Below are 19,178 nucleotides of genomic sequence, written 5' to 3'. Positions count from 1 at the left end.
CCAGGTTAAGATGCTGATCTAGCTAAGTAGTAACTGCTTTCTGTGCCACAGCAGTTTACAGCTGGCTCAGGTGCCCAGTCTGGTTCACTGCAGAGTCCCCTGGGTGCAATGCTGACCTAAGAAAAGGGATGGGAGGAGGAGTGAGAATGGGACTCAGCAGCCTCAGCAGAGATTGGTTTACACTCATAAGGTTCAGAGTTCGACCATGACTGTGATCAGCAGATGCTGTGCCAACAGCCATGCTGGTTGCTACTGTGAATCTAAACAGACTCCAAATGCGCACACAGTTTTCAGAAATAAAACATTTCTTTAATTGGCAAGTAGAACACACATTACAAGTCATTAGTATTTCATAAACAATATTAAGTTACAAATACATGTTAAAAATTGCAGTTCATGGCAGCTAAAAGCTTGGAGTCCAAAATGCATCTCTGCAACGCTTCATTACTTCCCTTTCCCCAGTATGCTGAGTGAAGATGAATAAAAGATCATTTATCATCTACTAAGGACGTGGTCTACTATATACTTAAACAAAGAGAAAACTTCATTCCTAAGACCATCACTAACAAACAGAGGCATTCAAAGTACTTTAGCCATCTTAAATCATGTCAAGATGCAATGAGGACACAGTTAAGAATTACTCTGTAACACTTCAAGCAAGGATACAGGTATCTTCACATTAAACTGGTAGTTCAATGCTTTCTGTTCCAATTCAGCTTAAAACCAACACTAGCTTACAGCCCACGGAAGCTTAAAGTCCATCATGCAGGCTTCCATGCCATCGAAGCTAGATGTTTGTAAATCAGACCCTTGTACAGAGGAAAGCCACGGTGTACAACTAAACAGCATACATAAATATGTATCTTACATTAAGCAGATCTTTATTCCCCTCCTTAATGCCTTTTGTTGGTATTAGTGAGATACACAGCTCATTCCATTTCCACTAAACTCAGAATATTAACAAGTTACCATTATGCGTGTTAATATACTAAATATCCTTAAACAAATCTCTTTAAAAAAGTATTTAAAAACATTTCTGGAAAAGGGAAAATGTAGTTTCCAGAAAAGCAAGTGGTCCTAGGATAGCGCGGACGCCAGTGCTTAAACATCCTTTCAGAGAAAACCCATCTTGATGGCTTTTGTGCCTAGGAGTCAATGTGTCTCAGGTGCCAGACTCATATTCTATTCGTCCTTCTCACTGGGGTGATAAAAGGTCATCAAAATCAGCTTACCTTGCCCTCCAGTTGGCAGGCTTTCAAAGATTACCATTCACTGGACTGCGTAAGAGAGACATGTAGTTTGACATAAATTCATTTCTTTCTTACTCATCATATTCATGTGAGTCAGTTTTATTATATCGCTGAGATTGCATCTTCAAACCGAAGTCTGCTGAATGCGTCTGGAGAAATTACTTTGTATCTCAAAAATATCAAGAGTACCATTCAGCTCTGAATTTCTATTAAAAACTGTGCACGTTTAGCAAAAATTATGCTGCTGTAAAAACAAAAGGCCTGCTCAGAATACAAGCTACAATGCAAGAGAATACAACAGAGGGTTCTTTCTCTGCTTCTTTTCTAAACGCAGGCATTAAAAGTAAAGTGTTACTAAGCTTTTCCAAAGAGAGCACACAGGGGTGCAGCATAATATACATTAATCAGGAACAAAAACCAGTAACAAACAACCATTTTAGAAAATGCTGCATACTAGCAGCATGCTTGGTTTCCGAGACAGAAGGAATTGCATGGGAGTTGTCAAGATGAAGTCCACACACCTTGATCATTGAACTGATCACTAGATTCCAAGAAACCAAAGCAAATTTAAAAATACACATGACAACAACTGCCTAGAAGGCAGAGTTTTATCATCTGTCAATAACCAGATGAATAAAGTGCATAGCAACTATTGTAACAGTTTCTTGAAAAGAGAATACGTTTAGCAAGTCTCAGAGTTTGTAAGCTTGACACTTATCCATACATTTTGCTACATGTGTGGCTTCCCTTTTGTTTTGCTGTTTAGCTTCACTGATCGACCCTTCAGCACTGTCCTGTGATTTCCTTTGCACTTCATATGGAATGCGCTGATATCTCTGACTGCTGCCTGATGTACGTTTGGAAGCTCTTGTCACCAATGGGATGTTCCCTGCAAGAAAAGAAAAAAGGAAAAAGTACTATACGTAGAATTTTCTGTCAGGACATCAAAATGTCAGAAAGGAGGGCGAGCAGACAAAACCTGTTCCCTATGTTTGATTCTTCAGAGTTGTAATTGTAATGATAATACTGCATCTCACTTGAACTGGAAGAACTGACCAACTGAACTGATCCTCTTTTTTTGTCAGCCATGAGCAGAATGCTCCTTTAGTTACATGTACACAAAATACAGTCATGTGGTTTTATCAGCCACTCTTCCCGTTTTTAAAACAACACTCTAAAAGAAGCTGGTAAGTACATGTATCTTCTGGTATTTACAGCTCATTCCAGAAACATAAGACCAAAATAAAAAAAATTTAAAAAATTAAAAAAAAAAGAAAAAACCCAACACCCCACTCTTATTTTTAGGAATGAAAATGAATTAAAAAATAAGCATTTAAAGACTCCTTACAGGCCTTCGAAACACTGTGATATGAATCCTAAGTCACAACCTTACTTTCTATGTACTAGCAGGACCTTTTTTGAACATGAATATGGTGAAGGACAGAACATAAGCAAGGGAAAATACCATTTCCCAGGACTGCTCCCCTCTTTGGACAACACGTTATACTTACTGGCTTCCATATTTTGTCTTCTTAAATTTATCCCTCTTATACTGAGCATGCTCCTGCTCTAGAGTTCCAACACCTTCAATAATCAGCTTTAGTGTTTTATATGTCTCCTTAGGGTCATCAATGATGAATGTAGAATATTCTTCCTCTTCAGGTCCATCATACACAGATTTGCTGCCACAGGCCTCTGGGGAAAAAAAGTACAGGAATAGGTATCAGATAGGCAGGGAAAAAGAACAAGACATGCAGACTAAAAATACTCAGTCTGGGGTTCATACAGTTCCTTAGTTTGCTTCCGCATGACCACCGCAGAACGGTGGCTGACGTGAACAGCAACAGCAGAAGGACTAGTTCCCTGTCCTTCTGCTGGGCTGCTAGTAGGTGCAGGAGCTGGCCCATGCCCAATTCCGTGCTCCTCATCTTATAAGGAAAGGGCAGCAAGCCTGGCAGCTGCTCCTTGGTGCGAAGCTGTCTTTTGCTGCACAGGCAATGCTTTCATCACTATTACCCCTCATCAAGTGCCCCACGCACACACTTTGGGAACTCTTGACGCAGGCCTAACTGCCACTGTGCAGCAAGGCTGGCCTGCACAAAGTCAACTATCCACTTGTCAGAAGGACAGGTTCCATGCCTCGGCAGCCGCTGAGCAGCAAGTATGGGACAGGACAGCAGACTGAATTCAAGCCAGTTACAGGTTGAAGTAGCCACGGAACATGTTTTACCACATCACCCCTGAGAGATTCATACAACAAGCATAAGCAGAATTATGACTACTGCCCGTCTGCCTGCTTGAAGACATATCTTAAGAAGGGGCAAGTCACGCTACTTCATTATCCTACCAGGGAGCCTTCCTGGCTGAGAGATCAGGACACTGATTACACATGAACATTTACAAAATATTCATCATGTGATCTACTTCAGCAACAGCGAGATTGTGGAGATTGTATTCTCTGGAGACACTCAAAATCTCCCTGCACACGATCCTGTGAAATCTGCTTTAGCAGAGAGGTTGGACTAGATGATCTCCAGAGGGCCCTTCCAACCCCTACGAATCTGTGATTTTGTGATTGTAGCCAAGTGTATTAGAAGGGGAGACAATATTTTACTTGGTCTCTATTTTCCCTAGCTTTACTGCTGTCCCGGTCTCAGCTTTCGAGTTACCTTCCCAAGCTGCACTGCTGCACCAGACCTGCATCCTTTTCCCCAACACTTGAAACTTGATGCTGGCTCTGGCAGTGGGGATTCAGAACAGGGAAAAGCTGGGCATTGATTCAGGCAGCTCGGAAGTGGTGAGGATCTTAAGTTTGCAACTGCACGACGGCCAGGAATGGATTAAAGTGCTTTCCAATCTGTGTGTTTGACACCACTGGCTTACTTCATATTATAAAATAAAGTCCTATTTAAAGATCAGTGCCACAGTGAAGGCTTCCCTGCCACTCCCTGTGCTAAATCAGGATTTCAAGTCTGGTACCATGTACACCGGATACTTTTCTTGGCATGTCTACCAGTACTAACTTCCTCTGCTGTCTCTTCTTTCTTTAATCCTTCATGTCACACCTCTGCTCCCCTCAGCTCCTGAGGGTTTCCTAGCCCAAACTTCACTTTTCAACATTTCACAGGCATCCACACAGGCCAACTTTCACCGATAATTCTGAAAGAGAATTCCTGAGGAAACCATCTGTATCCAGCCTGTTCTTGGGATCTGAATCAGGGAACGTGCACATGACTTCTGGTAACACAAAACCATGTACCACTGAAACCTCAGCTTTGCTAGTGCTTCTTTTCAGGATCAGCAAACTTCTGGTTTAGCGCACACTCTGATTCGTCAATTCAGAGCATCCAAGCAATGCTCTGTGCTTACAGTATTTTAGGATGCTGTGGTTAAGACTGCAGTTCAAACAACCGTTTATTACGCAAAGAACTTTGTGCAGACTATGAGACTGCACACTGCACCAAAAATAATTCACACAACTGCCTCAAGATAGCAGAAGGGGAAACAAGTGAAATCATGGCCACTGTGTTCTTTGAAATACCGTGATATGAATCCTAAGTCTAGCTAGAACATACAATTTTTCACAGAAATTTTTGCCTTGCTAAGTGTGTTGGAGATGCAGTGATCTTCCATCCTCACCTTGCATTTTCTCCAATTTTGGCATATACAAGTTGAAAAGAGAGTAGATGCGCTCAGTTTCTCTATCTCCATCTATATCCAGTTGTATATTTGCTGGAAGGCCTCTGTAAGGCATCAGGAAGAGAGGTAAAAGTTATATGCTAAACACCGTGTTATGGCACAAAAAGCACTTAACAAGGATGAAAGTAAAAGTGAGTATTCATGAAAGCCAACAGATTGAGTGTAACAGAACTCAAAACTTCCTATTTTTTCCCCCAAAGAAAGGGTAGACAAGTTCAAACTTCGTTATGCCTAGATTTATCCAGCATGCTTTCACTGTGACTAGAGAGGACTGTATCAGTATCCAGACATTTGGTGAATTGGTCTGCTATAACCAGATGGAGGAGCCAAAGCACTGAACTCCCAAACATCCAGGTCTTACATTCTGAGATGAATTACCACTACAGACTTGTTGCTGCTCATTTTAGATGAAAATAGTTTCCTACAAACCAGACAGTACCTCTTCATTTAACAGAGAGCATGAGTGGTTCCCTTAGAAAGAGATCAGTTTAGAACTAAATTTAGAAGCAGATGATTGATTGCTTCAGGAATTTACAAACAGGACATTGAAGGGTTTTCTGACATTTTCCCTAATGACAGATCATCAGAATCAAACTATCTTATCTCATAGTCAATTCCCCTAAAAAATTCAACATTTTGACTAAAATACACAGATACTGACAGTATGAGAAAAAACAACGAAGATGGCCTTTGAAAACACTGCCTGTGCACCTGGCAGACGCATCTCCGTAACTGCATACCTGCAAGTCATGCTGCAGAGTTGCACGTATCCCTGGCAATACCTAGACCACAGCATATTGCCAACCCTTACCCTGTGCATGGTGTACAGCCAGGAGTATTATCTGCAGTAGCCTTACAGCAAAGCCAATGGCCATTAAGATAGGCAGAGGGATGGTAGACTGTGAGGCGCTTCTTGTTGCATTGGCTAACTTTGGTGAGGATATCAATCCAGTCCTTGGCCTCCACACAATTATTTGCTTGGATATACAGGACTCTTCTTTCAGGCTGGATCACCTGGAACATCTGCAAATAAGGAAATAAGCCACAGAATAAACCACTGGAATAAGCTGGTGAACCTAAGACTGATGATTTATTAAAGGAAAAAACACAGCATACTGAAATAACGCCCCAATAAATACATTTCAACACAAAACCAAGCAGCAAATGTGCCCTTAGAACAGCAAGACCTTTCACCCGGTACAAGGAGTAAGATACTGTTCCCGTGAGAGATGATTTACAAACAGCTAATATCAGCTTGCTGGTTGGGCCCCAGGAAGATTTGTTGTCAGGGATGCAATTCAAGTAATGCTGCAGCTCCAAGTTTTGGAAGGCTGACAGAGGGACCCAACACAGGGCTGAAAGGAAATGCTAGTCAGCAGGAGGCAGAAAAGAGAAAAACAAGAGTTTGGATCCAGCCTTAGCAACAGCTCTGCTTTAATACTTCTGTATCTTTTAAAACATCTATTTCAACGTGACTCTTTCATTTTAATATTTTCCGCACTTCCACACCCCAACTATAGCTGCTATTAGCAAATCACAGCAATACAATTTCTCTTTAATCACCATTGGGTAGTTGAAATAATTACACATACATTCTGCACTAAGGCTTGGGCACTGAAAATTTTAACTAGAGCTCTACTGCCTGTTCAAAACAGCTTGCAACCTAAAATGGCACAACCTCATTTATTATCCTCCTCTTGAAGAAACAAGTTTCTGATGCACAGCCTTACTGCTTAATCAAGCAATACTGATTATGCTCCGAAGATAACTAAGCTCAAGTTAGTGATCTTAACTGCAAAGTTTGGAAAGGGAAATGTCAACCACCTTCATTTCCTACAGCTTCTGCAAATACTTAATTTTAATAGGTTTTCCTCCCTCTCTCTCTCAGGTATTTTAAAATTATCATTCCCCCTCTATTTCCTCATTTCATTATTCAAATCGTTAGACATTACGCTGCCCATACCATGTGGAATATTGTTTTCCAAACAGTTGGTTTCTATGTGCTACTTTAAAAAGAAAAACAAAGAGGTGCATAAAAACAAACCCAGAAAAACCCACACCAAAGCCCCCCCATAACTGGAATTCACTTTTGTCTGTTACAGAGACCTGAAACATTGGACTGAATTTTCCACCTAGCTGGTCAGGAGAATGTTGCACCAGGCACAATCTCTTCTTCCCTTGTGACACTTTTAGGCGCACATCCCTCAAAGTAGCTCGTAAATACACTGGCTAATTTGTGAACAAACAGGTTTTTAAATTACAGTGTCTCTTGTAACACGAAAGGAAAAGCTCCAACAGACATTTCCCTGGATTTAGTATTCTTATAAATGTCAGGCAGTAATTAGAAAGGCACAACACACAACGACAGTGTAGGGGCTGCTAGTGTGATCAGTCCAGCGCTGCCAAAATACTACCAAATTAAGAGCCATTTTAATAAAACTTTTCAGGACATAAGTGGCAATTTGGATCTGGGGAATAGGAAAGGAAGGCAGGAACAAGGAAGGCAGAAGCGTGCAAGCTCACTCTGTTAACGCAGAACTACAGGGAAAAGAATCTTAATGTCCTGGAGTAAACAGAGCCATCTGCATTACAACAAAGGGACAGATTTAAGGAGTATGGCTTTGTGTAAGGGGATACCAACTTAGATGAACATATGGAAACCGTTACTGCGAAGCCCAGAACTAAACCAAGAATTTCAAGTGGTTGCAAGACCTTTACACTACCAAACCACCAGCTGCTTCTCAAACAACACTGAAAATCTGAACAGTACTTAAAGCCACCCCCACACCCCAAAATGGTGCTTAAGGAAGATGAAGGCTACGGCTGCCAGACAGGCAGATTTATCAGGAATAAGGAAGACACACTTGGTGCAATTCAAAGCACTAAATGCACAGAGAATATTTGTAGAAAATGTGGATCTTTAATCACACTTAGCACCCGTGATGGAATATCCATCGCAAATACATCTGCTGTGGTGTTTTGAGAATTCTGTTCTGCGGCAGTATTTTCTTTATGTATGGCAAGATAAATGGGAATATATTAGCATAGAAGGTGACAATGGTATTTTCTGCTGCTTATGGAAAGACTCTGAACTTTAGTTTCCAGAACGGAGGTAGTGACCTTCATTTTCTAGGCAATCCTGAATTACAGCAACCAAAATAGTGCACAGCTTCTAATGTTAACAGTAAAGGGATATTTTTCCTATAATAAATATTCACAGTAAAGGGGTATTTTGGATGCATTCTAGCCCAGTAGACTCAGCATAAGTTAAAGACTGCTGTCACTGAAGAGTTGATCAGAATTACAGCTGAGCTCCTCTCCACGTACAGGTTTTATCTCAACTGTGTGGCTACTTTTAGTTCAATCAAGTTATTTTACAGGGTACAGTTGGCAACAGTTCATCACATGTTATGGCTGCCTTCTGACAGCTTGAGAATTATTCTGCACTTGGTTGCTTTTGCCTATGCAATTAACATGCATTATAAACACCAGAGCCAGCTACAGAACAATAAAGATGTGCTCTAGAAGCAAGTGAACTGAAACTTACTCCATCTTTTATCAGAGAGAGATGCTGCCAAAATAATACCTGAAACAGGGAAAAATACTGAGTCATCAAGCATCGTATTTCACTGTAAGAAGTGAAACCTAAGGAAACGAATATTTAGGGCAGGTTTGAGCACTGCACTGCATGGTCCATAAGCAGTGTAGATGACAGGAAACACTTAAAAGGCAGGAGAAAGCTAAAAGTCACAATCATTAATGTATATAAAGAAGCTTGTACTAGATGCCTGTTCAGAACTGGAAAATATTGAGCTTCTTTTTTTGTTTATTTTAAAACAAAACTTTTAAAGCAGTGTACTCAGCTTTACAAGCAGAAAAGTATGAAAAATGCTCCCAACATCACCTAAACTCATCATGTCTCAGCACTGTTTTTACACAATGGATGGTACGTCTCGCATACAGAAGCTGGCAGTAGTGTTCCAGGCACGAAAAATACAGCTGCATTTTATTCCCTAACATGGCAATCAAAACACTAACCCATACTAGCACAACACAGATGTTGTTTTGGCACATTACCTAACCCAAATATATATGCACTTCCATTAACCAGTAAAGAAACCCCGAGATAGCTAAGCAAGAAGATGTGAACCTTCACAATTATAAGAGTCAGTTCCTCCCCAACAGAGAGGTCTGACAGAAAGGGCAGGGACTTGATCATCTTACCTGTGTCTGACATTATGGAGCCCAGACAGCTGATCAGCAGCGGTTAGTACTGAGTGTGCTGCAGATCACAAAATCCAAAGACTGCTGACTGGGTTGTTAAGAATCTGAATGGGCTGTACTTTTGGAAACTCTGCTGCTATATACAGAACAAGCAGCTGTGGTTGTACATCTTTCAACAGAAACCCAATCCAGGTTACAAAAGGGAAAAAGGAGATTAGGCTGGTGGATCTAGACCAGCCTAACAAGTATATTAATGAACATGACCTACTTACATTTTTCATTTTAAAGGATTCCTCCTCCAGTCTTTCTACTGCCAGAATGTTTTCAATTGGAATGCTGCACAGAGGGTGATCACCTGCAGAACACAGACAGAGAGAGATACTGAGCAGCTTATTCAGAACTCAAGTTCACTCTCTGCCCTTATTCTAAGGGCTGATTCAGTTTCTTTGAAGATCATTTTGACTGCACAAGAAAAAAAAAATTTCACTCAGCAGGTATTTACTGGCATGATCCTTAAGCACTATCTTTAGTTCATTTCTGTTTTCAACTGCACTACCTTATGCTAGCAAACCTCTTAGACACTGACCACTGCAGCAGGATACAGTGTATTTCCTAGAAGGTGACAATGAAAAAAAAAATCATTCCTGTCAGCAAAACTGAATTAGGTTGATGGTGGTGATGTAAGATCTCGAAGTTGAGTGTGAAATGATGACTGGCATAATCTGAACATGTTTTCTTATCTTTTCTACTCGCTATGGATTTATATGATGGAAGGAAGTGGTATTTGTTATGTATTACTGAACGGACAGGAACAATTTGCAAAAAGCAAAATCCTTGATATAGGGCAATATTAAGTGAGCATATTTTTCCAAGTTCAAAGTTCGAGGGCAAATCCCTGCCTACTGCAGCCAGTTGTGCCAATGCTACAAAATTTATGAGAACAAACTGAGATGTACCTGAGAATGTTCAATACAACCCCAAATCCCAGCATAAGGTAGTTGTATCCTGAGTTTTGTTTCCTTGGACAACCTACTAGGTAAGTGTGAAACCTATGGACAATGTTAATTGATATTAGACAAACACTATAAATTATTCCGCTAATTTATAGGGTATTGTGCCATCCAAGAAAATTCTCTAAAAGTCAGTGCTGACATACTAAGAAAAAGGGTAAGAACATACACGCTTGCCTGCACTGTGCCTTCTATAGTTACAGATCTAGGTCTCAGTCTTCTGTTCTTACGCAATACTTATTAATTTAATTTCTGCTTTGATGTATCAAAAAAACTGGCAAACCTTTGTTACCTTTGCTTTTCTGATAGGTAAACTCATGATTTGTCAGGCGAAACCACCTCTTCTTGAAGTTTTTCATACCAAATCGTTTTCTTCCTTGTGCTCTCTTGATCATGAACCTAGTAAACAGGACGACAGTTGTTAAAATACACCTGATTTTACATATAAATGCATATAAATATAATGAGTACATATAAAATATGTATTTATGTATATAGATTTATACATATATACATATATATACGCACATACATGATGGCACTAGCGAAGCTTTAAGAGGGGTCACACAGTGTTTTCTAATTATTGAGGCCTTGTCTTGACAAGGAAAGGAAGTCACATTTGGATAGGTTTAGTGTGTCTGTTAGTTAAGCCTGTCCTTTTTCCAGATTTAGATACGGAGCAAGACATGTAGCTTGACTTGTAGGCTACATAAGCGCTCTACTTAGCTAAACTGCAGTTTGTGCCCTTTCCTCAGTTACAAATCCAGCTAAACGGTTTCCTACTACAGCAGGAAAAGGGCAGAACATGGTCAGTACTGCTCTGCTAAGCTTGACCTGTCAACTCTACAGGCTTTTAAAATTATTTTTAAAGCTGTGAGAAAGCTCAAAAGTTTTAGAGTATGTTTAATAATTAAAAGGCAGGTGTAAGGCCTTTGGGACTGTACCATTACATGCTTTAGTCACTCTCAAGCTCTAAAAGCAAGATCAGGATGTTCCACAGCTCCAAATGTTTTGCAGTTGCACACTGATGCTGCAGTTAGAAATGCATTTTCAATAACATACAAAGCAATCTGATGGCTGAAAGCTACAGGCTCCATCTCCCCCTTTTTTGGCAGAGGAGGGGCATTCATTTAGTGAGTTGTCAGTTTTAAGTAATTTCAAATTTGAACTAGCTTATAAGAAACTGTGATGCAGCCACCACCTTCCTAACCACTAAATCAATCCAAAAGCTTCAAGGTGACTTTGGAAAGCCTAATGACTTCATACTGCTCAACACCACTTCTGGTGAGAAAAAAAAGATGTGTATGCATAGGCAGTAGAGAGTTGATAACAGCTACTCTACACATTACATTAACTATTGTGCCAAATACAGAATTGTATAACGGAGCGAGTAAAAACTACTTACTATAGAGTAGTTTTTATCAAGTAGGAAGGCACTATACAGCACAAAGAGCACACAGAGAGAACAGCGAATGATTTGGTTGAAGATTTTCAATAGCAGAACTAAAATACTTAGAACAGCTAATACTGTTTCTTGCTTCTGGTATCAGGAACAGTTACACTGCATCCCACCAAACTGTTTAGAAACCCATGTTCCTTCAGACTTTAACTGTTTTATAACCAGCTGGGCTGGCGCCTGCTGCCCATTCCAAGTTGTGTGGGCAAAAGCTGACAAGGACTGTATACAGCAACAGATTTTTTTTTAAAACCAGTTATAGTCACAGACCTCTCTCATTCTTAAAATGGTCAGACAGTTACTGTCTCTGTCCTTATTCTTGGATTACTTGAGAAATATTTAATAAAACGATGATTCAGGTCATCACCAGGCCCACTGGTCGCAGTCTTCACATTTCAAGGTTAAGGCAGATTTCAAGGAAAGTTTCTCTTTCTTCTCATGGCAACACTTGAAAGTTGACTTAAAACCACATATTCTTACAAAGCCTCCCTCTTCAACAAATGCAACTAATGCAACCTCCATGTTGCAGAGCTAAGAGTACACTTCTAATTAAATTCTTCATAGCTGACATAGCTAAGAAAATAATGTGCTTTTATTTCCCACAGATAGGTGAAAATCATTCAAAGCCACAGAAGTTATAAGGTCAACTTAAACGATTCCTTTCTTTCTAACATTCTCTGAATATGTGAGAACTAGGAGCAAATAGTCAGAAGAACAAAGGAGAAAAAAAGTCTAAGATGAAACTAATTTCAGTGCTGGCTGGTTGGAAAAACTGTTTCTTCTCACATTTATGGTAGACCTGAGTTAGGATCTGCCTTAGTCTTGCCTGCAAGCATCAGCATGCCGCTTTCATCTGCAAGAATGGCAGCATTAGTTCTCCTTTTAATCCTCTTCCTTTTGGAAAGAACCAGGCAGATGGCTGTTAAGCAGTGATAGCATGATCAATGCCAGCAAATCCAAGTGCCAGTAACTAATCTTCGGTACCGCACATTCATTCAAAAGTACATATGCTATAGCTTTCCACTGAGCTATGCTTAACAGAAGCAAAGACTGATTAAAAAAACCAAACGCAAACAAAAGCATTGCGAAGGCAAACAGAAACCCCACTAACCAGCCAATCAATCTGGAGAAGAATAAAATCAAAGGCTGTGAAAACTCCTACCCGCTCTCCAAGATATAACACGGCAGTAATGCAAAATGTCAGGAAGAAACAGCTAAAGGCCACTCCTTAACCTTGAGAACAGTTTACATGAATGCTGCTTGTGAAGTGCTTAGAAAATGTATGGCCAGTTCTTAATCACTTCCAGTGAATTCATTTGGATATATACACTGAGTATCAAGCAAAACTCAGTGCTTCTTGGAGCTTCTGCCTACAGACAAAAGTCCTTTATTCTCTATTTATAACAGGTTTAAGGATGGAGAAAAAAAAAAGAGTAAAAAAAGAGTTGGTCAACATCCAGAAATAGGTAAAAAATGTTCTCTGCTAGGTTTACACAGGCATTTCAGGATTGTTAAACAGAGTACTTCCTCCCCAAAGTTAAGTCAGACAAGTCTACTGCTGCGAAGGAAGGACATGCTGTCAGCCTTGCTTGGAAGCCTCAGCTACAGCAAAGCACCAACTGCTCCTACCATCTTACCTGCATGAACTATTACCATCAACTTTCTTTACTGTTAGTTTAAGAGTCCTTACAACAGCAGCCACAGGCCGAGCAAGAAAAGACAGAAAAAAATCAGACAGGAGCAAAAGAAAGACAGAGGCAGAAAAAAATAACGTTTTAGAGTTAGAGGGAAAATGTTACAAACTATACATTTATTTTCAAAACCAAAAGAATGATAAATGTACAGAATTAAAATAGACAAACTTGCTTCTACAGACAGGCACTCATTAGAGAAGTGAAATGAATTCAGAGGCTTACTGGAAGGGGAGTGATGTTTTCACTGAAAATCCAATTTTTGCGTGGCATAGAGCTATCATGAAAGCTTACTCTTAAGTAGCAGTTCAGCTTACTAAGGTCTGACAGGAAGAATTGGGACTTTCTGCTTTCTTCCTCCCAGCTCAAAGCAGCTGTTTCCACAGAACACTTAGAAGCTCGTCTACAATTCAGCTTTGCAACACAAAAACTGTCAACAATTAGTATTACAAACTCATATGGAACATGCTTCCAAAAAAAAAAAAAGGTACTACAACTACAAACTGTTCCAAGTGGATCACAAATTTTCCTCAAAATGGCCATGATAATCACTAGCATATGGATCTTACAGGGCGGCAAAAGCAAATTCCATTCGGAAGCTTTGCCCTCACTAAGATATTCAGTACCTGCCTCCACAGTAGGATTTTACAGTTTTTTTTTCTTAACTTGAATTAAAAAAAAAAATTAAAATCAACTTGATTTTAACACAATGCCAGTTTAAATTTATTTTGCCTTAGCTGTGCTAATTACATTCTACAGGCTTCTTTTTCTTCCACTTGTTCAAATCAGATTAAAAGATGTTAAAATCAGCTATAGCAGCCACGGAGAGTAGAAATAGCAACACAAGAGTCTTCCCATATTCCTCTCTGAACACATGGATGGAATAGGGGCACCGGAAAAAAAAGATAGCTTCCTTAGCATGGTAGCAAACACACAAGTAGAGGGTTTTGTTGCACGTGCATGCTTACCCTTCTTTAAGCAATATAGGTTGCTCTATGCTCTTGTGATCCTTTCTTCCTGAAGATGAAATTAAATCTAGAAACTAAAAGGTGAAAAAAAGCAGAGATAAATATGACAGGACTGCACTAGCCAAACTAGAACTTTTAACATTTGTATAGCACAAAGCTACAAGAAAATATTGCAAAAGTAGTTAAACAGAAGGTAATGGCAGAAGCTTGAGGAATATGGAAGGTTTAGTGGGTTGTAAACTAAAAATAGCACAAATGCTCTTAAGCAGAGAAACTGCAGATGACCAACACTTCTTGTGCTTCTCCTTTATTATACCTATCTTTCACTTCCTTTTGGACTAAACAATTTTCATCACAGACCTGCAGCATCCTGTAGAGCATGCACATTTCAAGCTCCAAGCACCAGCTTAATAATCCAGCCTAATTATTAAGTAGAAGTAGATCCAAAGAGATTCTACTATTGACATGCACATAATTTGATAAAACTTTCTTGAATACTACAGTTATCAGGAGTCTGCTTTTTCCTGCACACACGTCCTGTTTTACAAAAAGTATATATTATATTCTAGAATTCTGAGCATCAGCTTCAACAACACAGCAGGATTTTCAGAACAGTCACATGCATTACTTACATTTTTCACTGCATCTGCATATTTCTGCTCATTAAAATAGTCATAAAAAGTAGCCATGTAGGATTCCTTGAAATTTGCCTGAAATACAAAGCCAAATCACGTATGTCATAATACAGTTTATACAGAAAATATTATTGTTAACAGCAGCAGACCATGAGGCAAGCCAGAGATAAAATAAGCAAAGCACTGCTTTCATGTTGTACAGCACATATTCAGTAGTACCCAATTTTTATTTCAGTAAGGGAGCAGAATGCATTTCAAATGTTCAGGTACTACTGTTAATAATGCATTCTTCAAAAGCTTCAAACTTCTGCTTTGGCTTTTAATCTTGGTTCTAAAAGAAGCTGAGAAAAAGTATGAGAGAAGGAATTTTATTGTCTCAAAGGATTCAGAACTGAGGTACAGATTCATCTACAGTTGCCTGTGTGAGTCCTAACTGGACCTCCAGTGACTCCAAATTATTACCAGACACAGCAGCTTGGTGCCTTAGGTACACAAGTTTTATTTCAATCAAACATCTAGAGCTAATCTCACCACTGACTGGCAGAAAACTGAACTGATATAAAAAGAAAACCATAGCCCTTCCTCTTGCTGGGTGATCCTTCTCAGTTAGGCTTTAAGAAGCTGTATCAATCTATAAAGCCCTGTAGAGCTGCTATCATGTACCAGAGGCAAGCAGAGAACTTAAAGGGTTTTCCTAATCATTGTCTTTTTTCCAGAAGGAAAAAATGGAAAGCCCTGTAACAGACTACTAGGTTGGTCACACAATTTTGCTTTACAGAAACCCAGTTCAGATTAAGACAGATTTAGCTCTCTTGTGAGTATGAGAGGCTTATAAGCAAAGCAAACATAACCAGTTTTGCATAAGCCTAGTGCAACTCAAGCATTTTGGAGGCTTAATTACAAGTGATGGAAGATTAAAAACAAAAAAAATCACTTTCCTAAACTAAGCTTTTAAGTGAAAACGGCATACTTACAGATTTAGATTTTGATAGGCTGCCTAGCGTTTGAATGGTTTTAGAGATAAGTGTCAAAGTTCGAGAAGTCTGGGGATCCTAGGAAAGAAAACAATATTATGGAGACTAGCTAGTCAAAATATGGAATAGCGAAGGTAAACTACATTTCTTCTTTCTTATTTCACTTGCAGAAAAGTAACATAAAATTAGACACCACCCAATAAAACAGGAAAAAAGCTGCCTTTTTTATTTAAAGGCTTTTGACACTTAAGCCATCATGCTTCATAGCTACCTTATTGCTCTTTAGAGAACCCAGACATTTCTATCTTGAAGACTGTCAAGGTCCTCCCCACTCCTAATATTAACAACTATTAAAAGTTTTTGATGAATTGCTTAACATCCAAAACATTTCCAACATTGCTGATGATCAATCCAGCATTAACGTAATGCAGCACAAATGGAACAGCACCCATCTTTTCCACAGCAGCTTAGACTATATACCTGGTTTGACCTTGAATTTCACTGTTCCTCCTATAAGTTCCAAGTTCTTCATGTACACGGTCATTCAACATACGCTTCATATCCAAGACAGACATAACAGATCATTGAACTAACAAAGGTATGTCTCCTAAAGGCTATTAGGATAACCAAAAAATCTTGATAGTCTATGGTGACAGATCCATATACATAACTAGAAAAAATTGACACAGTACTTACTGGATGGTGTGGTGTTAGCTGAAAGAGGTTTGGAGAAAGAATGGCAGGAGCAAAGAATCTCAAGAAAATAAAACTGCTGACAGCTGTGTACCTCACATCTAGGTCACCTATTATAAAAAAAAAAAGAAAAAGACCCAAAAACCCAAATAAATACACCGCCCTCTACTCAGCATTTCAATGATGCTTCCTTAAAAACCTTCTGAAATTATCAGAATGCCTTCAGAAGGTTAACTCAAGCAGGTGCTGGAAATGGATATATTTGTGAGTTACAGGATTAACTGATGATGGAGAATTTGGAGCCAGAGATCAGCTAGCATAAAGCAAGGAAGTGTCAATGACAGCCTTTTAAAAAGAAGCACATTTACGACATAGGCTACAAGGAGAACTCCATTCACTTTTTCACAGGGAATTTCATACAAACATCTGCTATTGCATCTATGCAAATGAAGTATATTGAATAATTTACATAAAATTTATGAAATGTTCAGCACAGATGCAAATTCTCAGTTATCTACGTAGTTACAGCCCTGGGCACAAGTTCTGTACAGACTCCTAATGTATCTAGTCCAGTTGTTAGTTACAGAAATTATTTATTTTTACATAAAGAGCACAACAGTCAATGGCTTTCTGCTTGAGCTTCTCAACTATGAAGTGACTGTTTAAAAGCTAAACTTGTATTACGCTCTTTAAAACTTCCTTATTGTAATCAGGTGCCCTTCAAAATAAACTACACAGGTCACTGTTTTGCTCAATTCCAGTTTTATATTGCCCACTAATTCTCACAGAACCAAAACAACTAGGAGGGAGCAGAAAGAATTCTCAGGACAGCCAGAAAATCTTTGCAGTATATGGGCGTCCTAGGGCAATAAGTTTGCAATAACTACAGTAATTTACAGACTGGCCTTTTATTATGGATTGATGTAGGAGGAGAAGATAATTCATCTACATGGAGTCTGCAGAATGAGCCATTAAAGAAACCTGAACATTTGAAAACTCAGCATACTTTGCAAATATTGAAACCATAAATGCATACTATCATAATGCTCTTTTACAATGCTGTTTTCCTTTGAAAGATGTTTAAGGAAAACTTATACAATCATTAAAAGTCATGTTCTTTGTAGAAGAAATAATCGAAAACCAAAGTCCGCATCAATACACACTCCAAATGGTATTTTGGATAAACTGCTGTTCAGTTACTAAATCCATCATGGTCATGCAGACTGCTAGACTACACCTACATTTAGAAGCTATCAGTGATGTAAAATACAACAATAGATAGAAACTCACCTTGAAAACGTTTGGCAGCTGATTCTCTCAGTGAAAAGAAAATATCGCACATCACTGTAGGACAGCTTACACCAGACTTTGTAATTACGGTAAAAATGCGATCAACATATTGCCTCAGATTTTCCTGAAAAATGCAATGATTATGACAAAATTAGTATAATTTTCTGCTGTGGAAAGTGGTACTATTCCTGCTTCTACTCATAATAGCATCATTAAAAGATTCTCACTTTCAACATTACATACTTGCAGAACAATCTCACACTCAATGATACTTTCTTTGGTAAATGCGCATATTCACATGTAAGAGCAAAAATATTATTCCTAAAAAACCCAAACATCAAGTGTTATGGTCGTGTTCAGAACAGTTCCTTTTCAAAGCACCATTTTCTAAGCCACCACTAAAGCTACAGATTAAGTTATCTTGTGCTCACAGGTGGAAGGAGAAGTGATTAACATCATATAGATACTGTACATATAGCATAATGTAAAGTGGTGAATGATAAAATCAGTTGCGACATCAAACACCGGAGGACCTCAGTTAAACTTGACAGAGTAAACAGAGATTGTATATTCAAAATTTAATGCATACCCTGTTATTCTCCAAGTTTTCACCGTCTTTTAACTTCACAGGATCGATTTCACAAGTTTTATGGACCTGGCAGATCTAGAAGAACCATAGTGAACAATTAATAAATCAGTTTACCTTCAAGTAGAGAAAGTTTTGTAAAATCATAATCTGTTACTTTTTGAGGTAAAAGCAAAAGCCAACTTCATAATTTTTTTTTTTACAAAGCTTTGAAGGTAAATTACATGAGATCTTTATTTTTCCCCCAAAGTAGCGTTAATTTGTTCTACCCTTCCATCAACTGAAATGACGAATTGTTCTTGACACTCTCTCAAGCAATGTTGTTCAAGAAAAGCCCTATTTTGCTAAAACAGTCAACTTTGAAAGTGTATGTATATTCTTTAAAAACTTGACATTTTCTTATGAAACATTAAAACAACAGCTGAAGAAGTTGCCAAATCATTTAAAGGAAGTCTGTGGTCTGAAAGTATTGCCCAATTACTGCACTAAAATACCCACACCCACCATTCTGGACTGAATAGATAATAAACCACTGTTACAATACATGCACCACATAAACAGTTATCTAAGAATAGTTTTATTCCTTTATACTCACTAGATGAAGTGTACTATTTACAGCTTCCCACCATCTTTCTGCTGAATATCCATTCTTTATTCATCCAAGTTACTACTTTATTAATTTCTCAGAAACAATACATGATA

The 19,178-nt window shown here is 38.8% G+C and overlaps 1 protein-coding gene across 1 annotated transcript in view; it reads right to left on the bottom strand.

Annotated features, from left to right (window-relative positions):
• Nucleotides 1-287: 287 nt before the first annotated feature.
• RASA3 (RAS p21 protein activator 3) overlaps nt 288-19,178 on the bottom strand; it is a 94,331-nt gene continuing 75,440 nt past the window's right edge. Inside the window, exons 12-23 of the mRNA XM_010134478.1 lie at nt 18,480-18,554; nt 17,891-18,014; nt 16,604-16,710; nt 15,908-15,985; nt 14,931-15,008; nt 14,299-14,372; nt 10,476-10,582; nt 9,446-9,528; nt 5,761-5,972; nt 4,890-4,993; nt 2,762-2,945; nt 288-2,139 (exon numbers count right to left, since the gene is read on the bottom strand). Coding sequence (XP_010132780.1) covers nt 2,064-2,139; nt 2,762-2,945; nt 4,890-4,993; nt 5,761-5,972; nt 9,446-9,528; nt 10,476-10,582; nt 14,299-14,372; nt 14,931-15,008; nt 15,908-15,985; nt 16,604-16,710; nt 17,891-18,014; nt 18,480-18,554 — 1,302 coding nt within the window. The 3' untranslated portion in view covers nt 288-2,063. The remainder of the gene's footprint in view (nt 2,140-2,761; nt 2,946-4,889; nt 4,994-5,760; nt 5,973-9,445; nt 9,529-10,475; nt 10,583-14,298; nt 14,373-14,930; nt 15,009-15,907; nt 15,986-16,603; nt 16,711-17,890; nt 18,015-18,479; nt 18,555-19,178) is intronic.

The sequence above is a fragment of the Buceros rhinoceros genome, unplaced genomic scaffold (genome assembly GCF_000710305.1).
Source record: "Buceros rhinoceros silvestris isolate BGI_N320 unplaced genomic scaffold, ASM71030v1 scaffold3984, whole genome shotgun sequence".
Lineage (NCBI taxonomy): Eukaryota > Metazoa > Chordata > Aves > Bucerotiformes > Bucerotidae > Buceros > Buceros rhinoceros.
This window is presented reverse-complemented; position numbering and strand designations above follow the sequence as displayed.